Here is a 12,500-nt window from a genome sequence, read left to right as displayed (position 1 = left end):
TGTTACGTTAATGCAATACCATTTCGTAAGTCTAGTGTGCTAAGTAATGTGTAATAATACATCAAGGTATGGTAGGTCGCTCACTGGAGTAGGCTTCATAAGGTATTGATATGAACTAACAACCATCAAAGTAATACCTTCAGACAGCGGGCTCTGTTATTTTGGGAAATCCCTCGTATGAACAGGGAAAAAAGTTACTTATGATCCCCACCAGTTTTAGTAGTTTTCTTGACATGTACTGTTTGTATAGTAATGTTATAATACCTATTAGGCAGGATTAAGTTTTGGGGGTGAAAACGGTTCAAGAAGGGGTATAGGATTCATTTTTAGGAGTGTTAAAAATAGAAGGCTGGAAGTAATATTAAAGTTATACTTGGCGCTGGTCAGACCTCATCTAGACTACGCTGTGCAATTTTGGTCCCCACATTACAGGAAAGATATAGGTCTATTAGAAGCAGTACAGAGGAGAAAGACTAAAAGGATACAGGGGATGAGGAGTATTCCTTACGAGGCGAGGTTGAAGCTGTTAAATTTACATTCTTTAGAGAGACAGGTTAAGAGGGGACCTGATAGAAGTCTTTAAGTGGTATAAGGGATATAACAAGGGAGATGTAAGCAAAATTCTTATGATCAGCAACCAGAGTAGAACAAGAAATAACGAGTTCAAGCTTAAAAAAAAATCAGGTTTAGGAAGGAGATAGGAAAAAATTGGTTCTTAAATAGAGTGGTAGATGAGTGGAACGGACTCCGTAATCATGTAGTTAGTGCTAGGACACTAGAGAGCTTTAAGAGAAGATTAGACAAGTTTATGGATGGGATAACAGATGGAAATAGGTATATTTCATACAGGGACTGCCACGTGTAAGCCTGGTCGCTTCTTGCAGCTTCCCTTATTTCTTATGTTATCAAGTTATGGTAGGTCGCTCACTGGAGTAGGCTTCATAAGGTATTGATATGAACTAACAACCATCTAAGTAATATTTTCAGACAGCGGCCTCTGTTATTTTGGGAAATCCCTCGTATGAACAGCAGAAAAAAAGTTACTTATGATCCCCACCTGTTTTAATAGTTTTCTTGACATGTACCGTTTATATAGCAATGTTATAATACCTATTAAACAGGATTAAGTTTTAGGTGCTATTTTGGGGGTGAAAACAGTTCAAGAAGGATTAGCAAGACAGGATTATGACCTCATTAGGGCCTCAGCCTGACCTTCCATCGAGGTCACACGCTACTAACATCCCTTGGAATGATTAATTGACCTGTGGATCATACCACACCTTACAAGGTCCACCCCCCCCTCCCCCCCATTCAGCAATCGGCCTCTCTGAAGAGGTTAGGTTTGTCCTCTGTTGTGCTCAGTAGAGGACTTTAAGTATCTTGCGTGAGTGCTGCAGTTAAAATGGGCAAGTGGGCGAAATATGGAAGAAAAATATAAAGAATGGGAAAAAGATGTTCCCAGAGAATGGATTGCTTGTGTACCTGGCGACGACTCTTGCAGCGTGCGAGTTCTGAAAGACAATAATTAGAGCTCACCACAGTGGTCTTGTTAATCACACTACAACGGAGAAACAAAAAAAAATACAGCCTCATTCTCGAACATGAGAACGTTATTTCAGTCTGATGTAACAAAAGCCAGTGTCAACAAGTGTGAAAATTTCTAAACTGAAATTAGTAGCTCACATTGCTTGCCATTCAAGTGTAAAAACGATTGATCACTTGGCTGAGCTTGTGAGAGATATTTCTTGCAAGGAAATCTCATTGCATAGAACAAAGTGTGCAGCACTTGTGAACAAGATATTGGGACCCTGTATGCTGATGGAACTGTGCAGCGATATCGGTGATGGTCATTACTCACTGATAATTGGTGAAAACAGAAATCACCACAAAGAAAGTGTGTGTTGTTGTTCGCTATCAAAGCTACACGAAGAAAAAAATATATATATTACTTCGTATCTGGGTTTGGTGGAACTGGAAAAAGGCACAGCTGAGGTGGTCACAACATCTTTACTGGACTTCACAGAAAATCATGCAAAACTGGATGTCAAAAAATGCATTGGTTTGACAACGGACGGGTGCAACACCACGTGCGGGGCACGTAACTCTGTCATATTTCGTTTAGTAAATCAAAATGTGATGCACATCAAATGCATCTGCCACTCATTGCAGTTATGTACGTCATATGCTATGCGAGCGTTGCCTTCTCACCTTGAATTTATGGTGTCAGATATACAAATATTTTTTTGCACAGCAGGCATCAACAAAAATATGCAGAACCCTACTCGGCCATCAACGTGGGAAAACAACCACTCAAGTTGCTGAGGTTGTCAGAGACGCGATGGCCGGCTATTGTACCATGTCTAACAAGGATCCTGCATTAGTATGATGAGCTGAAACTCCATTTAGAGGTAAGCCTATCAAAATTCATATAACTCACTGGAACTATTAATACGTATTTATATAGTTACTCTAATTTTCCTTCAGTGTGTGGGTGGGTGGAGAGAGAGAGAGAGGAGGGGGGGAGGGTGGCAAAGATGTCTAAGTGTGGTTCGTTCCTCTTGTGGAGAAGATATTGTCACCTGAGGCTTCATGATATGAAAGGAATGAGAGAAGACACTGATAGAGGGAAATTAAAAGATGATGTTGAGGAGACGTGGCGTTGAGATGGTGGAGGTTTTGTGAGGCGGCGCGATGATGATGTTTACACTAAAAGACTATAGGACTATAGGTATAATGAAGCCCATGTGTCTGTCGGGTGATATGGGGTCGTGACTCTCTCTCTCTCTCTCTCTCTCTCTCTCTCTCTCTCTCTCTCTCTCTCTCTCTCTCTCTCTCTCCTCCTCCTCCTCCTCCTGCGGCTGTTCCTCCTCCTGCTGCTGCTGCTGCTGCTCCTTTCTCGATTATTTCATTACTTTCCTTCTATTCTGTTTCCAGTGGAACAAGGAGGAAGGCAACCCATAGCACTTTCTTGGAGAGAGAGAAACTTACAGTAGGTAGGTATTTGCACTGCATATGGCACACGTCAAGTAATACAAGTGTGTGTGGTAATGTTATGGCACACTCTCACAAACAAGAGCTCATTAACATCTTGAAGTAGAACAAGTTCAGCATTCTTGTGGATGAATCCACAGATAAATCGGTCTCTCAGAATTTATGCATCATGGTAAGAGTGGCTGAAGGAAATGCTGTTGTCACTAAATTTTGGGATTTAGTGCCATTATTTAGTAGTGATCCTAGTAAAGCTAATGAAGGTGCTACAGCTGCCAGGTTGTTTTCAGAGATAATGAAAAGCTTTACTGAAAATGGTATACCTACTTCTAATATCATTGGCTTTGGTTCTGATGGATGCAGCACTATGATGGGACCTAATAACTCTGTGAGTAGTAGGTTAAAGGAACTTTGCCCAGGAATCTTTATTATGAAATGTGTGTGCCATTCTACCCATATATGTGCCTCTGAAGCATGCAAACAATTACCTGATGCTATTGAACAACTAGCTCATGATGTCCACAACACATTCAAGAACTCTTCAAAACGACTGGCACAATTTGTAGAATTTCAAGAGTTTGCTGGGGCTCAAAAGCTTAGGATTTTATTGCCATGTAGAACGCGCTGGCTTTCCTACACGGCTGTTGTGAAAAGGATGCTTGAGCAGTGGGGCCGTCTTCAGATGTTCTTTACTGAAATTAAATTTTCAACAGACGAAAACTTGTGGTAGCACAGTTAGAAGTGCTTATGAACAACTGCACAATCCATTTACCAGGCTTTACCACTGCTTTCTTTCTTCAGTATTACCAAAGTTTACTCAGCTGAACCTTTTATTTTAAAGTGAGAGTGGTCATAATTGAATTGCAAGTTTGTAATTTATATAAAGAATTGCTACTGATGTACATGAACCGTGAATACATTGTGAAAACCATGCTTTCAAAAGTTGATCCAAGATATCAACGTGAGTTCCTGATGCTAGAGCAGGTGTATTTGGGTGCATCTGTCTTAAAAACAATAACAGACAATCCAGAATTAAGCAAGCAAAAAAAGGAAATGTATGAGTTTCGCTTCCACTGCAGATTATTTTTGATAGTAGCAGCAGAACAGATCAGGAAGAGATTTAATTTCGGAGATGAAGTCCTTTCAAGAATGCATATGCTGGAGCCAGCCAGTGTTCTAGGCATCCAGGGCAAAGTGCAAGAGCAAAGTTTGGTGCCCCTCGCGACACACCTTCCCCGAATCATTGCCAGGATGATTCAGTCTACCCTCCAGCAACTGGACGATGAGTGGAGGAGGCTTGCCGTAGATCTGCCTGAATCCATTACCAACATGGCGAAAACAGTGGGCAAAAGCAATTACAACCAGCCTGATAAATTTTGGTGTGCCATAAAAACTCTGGAGCATAGTGATGGAAACCCTAAGTTTAAGCATGTTTCAGATTTTTCACTAGGATGTCTTTTTTTGCTTCATGCTAATGCTGACTGTGAGCGCTGCTTCTCTAGTGTAAACCGTGTGAAAACAAAAGACATAAATAAGCTAAAAACAGAAACCGTAAGAGACATCATCCTAGCGAAGCAGTGTGTTGCTTCCACATCCAGCAGTGACTGTACGCCCTTCAAGCCATCAATCAAAGTCAATGATAAAAAAACATGACATCAAGAGTGCTGTATTCCTCCAATGAAGAGAGTGCCGGGGCTGCTGACGACGTGCCGGATGTATATATAGAAGAACAAGACCAGTAATCTCCTACATAGTAAGTAAACAACTTAACGAAGTGTCCTGTAGTTTTTCTCCAATTATTAATGATATGTATTTAGGAAAGTGTTTTGTTTGTTAAGGGCATTGTTTTTGTTTTTGTTTTTTTTCATTACACACACACACACACACACACACACACACACACACACACACACACATATACACACACACCTTTCTCTCTCTCTCTCTCTCTCTCTCTCTCTCTCTCTCTCTCTCTCTCTCTCTCTCTCTCTCTCTCTCTCTCTCTCTCTCTCTCTATATATATATATATATATATATATATATATATATATATATATATATATATATATATATATATATATAACCTAAATTCTGGTGTATTTGGAAAGTGGCAGTTTTGCATAATATTTGGAATAATTACATATGTACGACAATTTTACCAGAAGTACAATAATTTCAACATGTGTAGTACGATAATATGGCCAAAACAATCTGGCAACACTGCCGACAAACGGACAGAAGCATCAGTGTCACGCTCCATGTTGTGTAGGGCGGATGTCAGGCGTGAGTGTAAGCTGCAGCAGGGGGAACACGCCGCCAGGCTTCACCACTCATCACTGCCACGCACTGCTGGCATCACCAAGCACACTGTGACACACTCGGTAATAACGTGCCAGTTTGTACTCATGTCTAAGCTGTAATGGTGATGTCTCGAGTATACTGATATGTAAACTACTGATGTCATGTAGTCTCACAAAACCCATAAGGACTATAAAAATCATGCCAATAAACAATTTTCGCCCACACTGCTCAAGGTCATGGCAGCATCTTGACCTGGAAGAGTGGCCAGTGCTTGTGTGGTGGTGCAATGTCTTGGTAACGTGACTGCACCGTCATTCAGGTGACGGGCACAGCACACGTCAGGTGTTGTGTTGTGGTGGCCTGGGGTACTGTTGCCTCATGGCCTGACCTGGGAAAGTGGTCTGTAATCTATCCATGTGATGTTTCCTTCATCTTTTATTCTGGCTTATTGTATTACCTGTGTGACTTATGAGTGAGCCAGACATTTGCGATAATAGTATGTTTACTTATCCAACGACAAGCAAAATACACAAGTAAAAGCACTATTACTACTCCAGTTTATTCCTCTGATGTGTCTCTTTCTCTCCTCCTCCCTTCATCCTAGCTTGCTGTTTTACCTGAGTGGCTTGTCTGAGTGAGCCAAGCATTTGTAGTAATGTGCTTAGCTATCAAGTGATAAGTAAAAGGAGCCTTTTTCAGCTGATTTCTGCCCCTCTTCCCTCATCCTGCTTTGCTGTTTTGCTGTGTCACGTAGGTGGCTTACCTGAGTGAGCCAAGCACTTGCAGTAATAGTGTGGTGGTTATGAACTTTCTGAATGGAGAACTCCTTAGGGGTATGCTGGATTAGTCTAATTCAGGAGGGGATGAAGGAAGAAAGGGCCCCAGTTAGGGAGAAAGTTGTATGTTTGGGTTAGGTCAGCGATGCAAGGGGGCCGAGGTGGCACAGCATCCTTGTCAAAGTTCATTTTAGGTAAAATTTTGTAAATATCTGTCTGAAGAATTAAATATTGTTTTCAAGGTGGTCTTCTGCCATTATCCCAGCAGGGTCTCGGCAGAAGGGAAAGGAAAGGAAAAGCCTGACTCCTCTCCTCTGCTTCCTTGCTTTATTTACAAAATCTTCAGACTGCAGGTGTCTTTGGTCACACACTTCATCAAACTCTGTACATCTCATACAACAGTTTTACAATCAGTCACATTGATGACACACTGACTTGGAAGGAGTTTAGTTAAACAGATGCTTGCCAGCCTACACAACTCCTTAGCCTTTCATCCCACAAAAGTATAAAACTCCATAGCATTTTATAATATGTAAGTACAAAAGTACAGGAAAATAAATAAGGATGCAATTAATTATTTTAAATCTCCAACTTCCATTTTCTTCTAAATCCAGTGATTTTCTTTAATGAAGGATGAGAGGGCCTTCACTGCACCACACCCATAACACTTCCCCTTTGTAAAAGTGAGCATCCTTGCTCATCAGACACAACTTTCAAAACCCTAAATTAACAGTTTATTTCAGGCATCACTATTCCCCAAAACAGTCTTTAGTCATAAAGACACCTGCTAATTTCTTTGGAATCTAGCACCTCCCAAGTATTCCTGCTGGCAGGCTTATATTTTCTCCAGGGTGACCTCCATATTTACTCTCAGTAACACAGTACCCAGCAGAGCAAGCCCACCCTCAAAACAGTTCAGCATAGTCCTTCACCTCCTCAAACCAAGCTTGTCCTTGAAGACTGCAGAGCTAGCCTCATCTTTGGCAGAATTAGAAGCCTCAGCATCTGCTGGCTTGCCCTAGATGAAGGTTTCAGGGCCATAATACCTCCACAGCTGGTGCTCATTCACTACCAGCAGCTGGGTCCCAGGTCCTCACCGGACCTGGAACATCACGTCAGTGATGTGCTCCTCCACAGTGTAGGGCCCCTCCCAGGGACTTTGTAGCTTGGGTGACAACTCCCACTTCCTAAGGTTGAATAGCCAAACTAACTGTCCATCCTAGAATGCCAGTGCTGATTCCTGCATAACATGACAGCAACCCTTCCACCTCCACAGCCAGCTCCTCCATTAGGCAGGTAACACTTCTCTGCCATAAATCTGCTAGGTGAGGAAGAACTCCAGCTTCACATTCCCCGGCACCACTGGGCATAGCCTCCTTATCCCTTGCCTGTTGCACTGCCTCTTATGTGCCCATCAGCACACCTTCTGGTATCTCCTCTAGCTCAGTGTAGAGAGTGGCAAGCAGCACTTACAGTACCTCTGTCCCTGGCAGCACTAGGGTCCTTCCAATGAGTATGCTGTCCAGAAGTAGTGGCTGAGAGGAAGGGCTAACCAAGCTTTCATCATTCTTTTGGTTAAGGCAGCATTGGACAAAAGAGGAATGCAAGTGGTTTGAGCTGCAAACACTCACACGTCACTGCTTTCCTCCAGCAGTGGCACCTGCAGGTCTCCGACCCTCGTTGTCATGTCTCCAAAGTCCAATACTGCCTTGCTCTCCCAGAAGTAATCCAAGCCCAGCAAGTTGTTCTTGATGTCTGCCACAAAGACTGGCTGGTTCTTGTTCACCCTGCTGACAGGAGTTGTGGTCTGCAGCAGCCCCTTCAGCTGAGTGCAGCAGCTCTTGCTGCCATGACCACCAAGAGAGCAAAGGTCTAGCACAACCCGTGGCATCACGTCCCTTCACCTTCCTCTTCTTGTGGTTGATATCATGTGACATTGACCTGATTGGCTTCTCTCCCTCCATCGATTTTAATGTTTACTTTGTTTGCTTTCCCTTCTCTTTTTTGTTCTTCTACCTATCTGTAACCCTCCTTGGCTTGTTTCCATTAACATCACAAATAATTTATTCTTGGATTGACCCTGAGCATCAACTCTTGCTAGTCTAATTAATTGTGCACAATTTGAATGAGAGTGGTATAGAAGTAAGGAGATTTTTGGAGTAACTGGTGCAAAAAGGTGTTTCAAAACAAAACCATGATACAGTTGCATCAGTGCTTTGTCAAATCTTGAACTGCCAGGATCAGGATGCTGTGTCCTGATGGTACAAATGTTTCCACAGGTTGGATGAAGTGGCGACAGGTGGTGTACGAGGGGGATGCCCCCCTGGGGCCCATGGCAGGACGACCTCCCCCGCCGCCACACCCAACGCCACCACACCTATCTATTAGGCCCCAGGTGAGCTCCCTTCTTTCACAGGTACTCACTTGGTACTTCTGCAGCACCAGATCTGTCAAGTACCAGAAAGCTGTACACTCTATGTAATTGTATTCAATTATTTTTGTTTTTATATACCTACACCATGATCTGTTTGTCCTGTAGGGAGTGTTAAGGTGTGGGTTGCTTGGTCTAGATTCAAGGAAGAGGCAGCATGAAAGTGAAGTGATGCTGACAGCATTGTATGTATGTGGAAAATGGGAGTGGGAGAGGGAAAGGAATTGAATGTGCTGGGGATGAAGTGTCCAAAGAACACGTTGGATTAAAACACTTGGATAGAGTGAGACATGACCAAATGCAAAGGAAATTGGGGTGGAAAGAGATTTGGCAGATTGAGTAGAAGAGGCAAGTGTTATAATGGTTTGGGTGTGGAACCTGGATCAAAGGTGAGGGGGGTGAGGTGGTGGGGAAGACTTTGAATGAGACAGATGCACTGTGTGGAGAAGACATGATATGGAAGAGAGATGTCTGTGGAGCCAGGAGGAGGACAGCAGTGGCGGATGCATGAATGTGACATGCAGGAAGGGGCATGAGGCTGTAAACCATTTCTACAAGTGAGAGATATTGAGCTCTGATCATGGGCAGGACAGAGGTAAATACTGTAACTTCATACTGTAACCCCTGTTTGCTTAGAGCCGCTGGACAGGGTAGAAGTAACTTGTGTTTTATTTCCTTCAAGCTGCAGCCTGTGTTTGCTTAACAGGATACAAGAGATGAGGAGTATTCCTTACAAGGCGAGATTGAAGCTGTTAAATTTACATTCTTTAGAGAGACATAGGCTAAAAGGGGACCTGATAGAAGTCTTTAAGTGGTATAAGGGTTATAACAAGGGGGATGTAAGCAAAATTCTTAGGATCAGCAACCAGGATAGAACAAGAAATAATGGGTTCAAGCTTGAAAAATTTAGGTTTAGGAAAGAGATAAGAAGAAACTGGTTTTCAAATAGAGTGGTAGATGAGTGGAATGGACTCAGTAATCATGTTGTTAGTGCTAGGACATTAGGGAGCTTTAAGAGAAGATTAGACAGGTTTATGGATGGGAATGATAGGTGGAAATAGGTAGGTATATTTCATATAGGGACTGCCACGTGTAAGTCTGGTCGCTTCTTGCAGCTTCCCTTATTTTTTATGTTCTTATGTTCTTAACAGTGGATAGGTACAGCACATAAGCTGCGTGGCTATGACCTTGCCTCCCAGCTGATAAAACTGGCAGTTCTGAGCTCCTGTGTGTGTGTGTGTGTACATTGCATTGCATATCAGAGTTGTTACCAATTGTTCCTTTTACCATCATATAGTGATTATCTCATATAGGTGTTAATTATGTGATGTATCAGTCTGTTATCTCAATACATCAATTGTGTTTAGTTATAGGTGTTTGTTAGGGAAAAGAGCTGTTATAGGTGGTGAAAGTGTTGATGTGAATATTTTCTTGTGGGAAGTACACCTTGTCCATTGCCTGTTTGGCCAGCATGTGGAGACAAGTAAGCCCAAGATATGCTGGTGTTGCTGCTGCTCCACTTTTATTGTAACACTTTCATGTCTTGCACTGTTCAGTATCATAACCAGAGGAGTAAAACTGAGTTTCCAAGGTTGAAATTAATCTACAAGTGCCCTTAGAGGTGTTGGTAAATAAATTAAAAGAAAGAAAACAAAGAAAGACCATCCTTTCTTGATTGAGGGAGGGCATCTTGTCTCTACCTTCATGTGTATATTATTCTAGGTACAAGCAGCAGCTCCTGGGGTGTAGTACAGTGGTCCATCACTCTATTTCTTTTCACCGGGGCCTGACAGGGATAAGAGAGTGAATGACGTGTGTGTGAGTGTGTGGTGCTTTGTCAGGGCAGCCCTGCGTGGGATTGCCAGCCTGGTATATGGGTAGATAAACAAGCAGCAGGCATTCAGGTCCTGAATGATGTGCTGCCTTGGTGTGAAGTGATACCCGGCATTGCTGGCTGTGGTTCTGGGATGCTAAGATGTGTAACTTTAGATGTGTCTCCTCACCAACCACTGAGTACTTGCCAGCATTAACACAACAACACCACAAATCTGTGTTATCCAGGATTGCTGTTGTCCCAGTCTGTCTCCTGGCTGCCCCTTGAGTAGCTGCATAGTAGTGTCCATTGAACTGTGTCATGTCCTTCTGGGGAGTTCTTAGGGAGAGACATCATTCTTTTTAGTTCACCTTTATGTATAAATATAATAATTGCCTTCCTTCACTAATCTATCAGTTGTCTTTCTCTGCATAAGATTATAGAACAACATACTTTCTATTTATACAACTTTTCAGTGAGCAGCCATGAAGTGGCTTTTTTTCATATATATATATTTTTTTTTTACTCTTGACCAACCTTTGCCATGTAAATAAATATGAATGAGGCTGTTTGGCTGATGACATTTGGCTCAGCCTTTGAACCACAATACTGATGTGGTGTTCTTGTGCTTCAGGTCCAGATTGTTACCCAGCAGCAGCACCAACAGCAGCAACAGCAGCAGCATCAGCAGCAGCAGCAGCAGCAGCATCAGCAGCAGCAGCAGCAGCAGCTCCAGTGCATGGAGTACAGCCGTGCCCTGGCTCGCTCACAGGATGATGAACAAGTGAACTACTTCTGCCAGCGGCCGCCCACAGATGCAGACTTTGCCTACCACCAGAAGGGCCACCGCTGGGCCCTTGGCGACGACTCCGTCATTGACGTGAGTGTTGGTCTCCCTCTGTTTTGCAAGTCAGGGACAATGCTATGCTGCTGAGAATGAAAAGTTTTTAGGGAAAGTAAAGGATGGATTGAAGGAGCAGGTGTTTCTCAGTAAAGATCACTAAAGAGCAGAGGTGTGGTGTTGGTTCATTATCTTCATGGGTGGAGTGGTGGGGGAAATTGCAAGCAGCTTCATGGACAGAGTTCCAAGTTCTGGCTTGGTATGGAGAGCTGATCACAGGCATCACTTATTGCTTGTTGGTGGCATTGTGCTGGCAGACATGATATTGCTAAATGGTAAGTTTTATCTGTATATCACACACACACACACACACACACACACACACAAGGAGGTTCCTGTGGTTAAACAATTCATAGTACCTGACATATTTAGCAGCCCAAGGCAATTTACAGTATTGTAGCTCAACATAGCTTATAAGGTAGCCAAGCTCAGCCCAGTGAAGCTAAGCACATTCTCTCCAGTGAATGAGGTACCAAGATAGTATTGTATATCTATTCTCATTGTTTCTTCATTATCAACATTGTTTCACTAAACGTCATTTTTGCCTCCAGTGAATGAGGTAGCAAGACAGCGTTGTACATATCTCCTCACCTTCTGTTTCATCATTATCATTGTCATCATAATTTCACTGAATGTCCTTGTTTTCACATACTGGATGGCTCATGAGTCATAAGCTTGTGTTTTGAGCAAAAATGTTCCTCTCTTAACAGAACGGGTTTGATTTTGTGGTGACTTTTCTCTAGGGAGACTGCCAATTTAGGTTATTCAGATACTTTTCAATAATGGTGATCTTACTGTGATGCAGGTCCATGGTGTGGCTGCATCTTAAGGCATGTGGTGGGCTAGTCACATCCCTGCATCATATTTGTTTTCTACTTATTAATCTTTTTTTATTTATCTCCCTTTTACACCAGGGGCCGATGGGACTGAAAGTGTGAATGATGTGAGTGAGTGTGTGGTGCCTTGTCTGGGCCACCCTGCTGGCTTGGTACACAGATACATGATTATGAGAATGGACAAGGGATGTAAAGAATTTATGGTAATATGTGGAGATGAAATATTGCAGTGCTATGGTACAGTGTTCTCTATATCTGGGGTGTATCCATCACGCAGAATGCATTGAGGGCCATGGCAGGGACAGTGAGAGGAAACAGTCCAGTGTTGCTTTATTCTTCTGTTGCATGTTTCAGTTGCATATTACTGGACTTAAGTGTCATTTATGTGTGCTGTGTTGGAATAACAAGCTTGCATCCTTGTACTGAGAAGAAAATGGGAAGGTGTCAACCTGAG

The 12,500-nt window shown here is 42.7% G+C and overlaps 1 protein-coding gene across 1 annotated transcript in view; it reads left to right on the top strand.

Annotated features, from left to right (window-relative positions):
* The first annotated feature begins 5,213 nt into the window (after positions 1-5,213).
* LOC135090473 (pumilio homolog 2-like) overlaps positions 5,214-12,500 on the top strand; it is a 115,735-nt gene continuing 108,448 nt past the window's right edge. The window contains 3 exon segments of the mRNA XM_063987212.1: positions 5,214-5,369; positions 8,345-8,460; positions 10,944-11,189. Coding sequence (XP_063843282.1) covers positions 8,350-8,460; positions 10,944-11,189 — 357 coding nt within the window. The 5' untranslated portion in view covers positions 5,214-5,369; positions 8,345-8,349.

The sequence above is a fragment of the Scylla paramamosain genome, chromosome 35 (genome assembly GCF_035594125.1).
Source record: "Scylla paramamosain isolate STU-SP2022 chromosome 35, ASM3559412v1, whole genome shotgun sequence".
Lineage (NCBI taxonomy): Eukaryota > Metazoa > Arthropoda > Malacostraca > Decapoda > Portunidae > Scylla > Scylla paramamosain.
The sequence above is the reverse complement of the archived record's forward strand: the minus strand, read 5'-3'. Positions and strand labels throughout refer to the sequence as shown.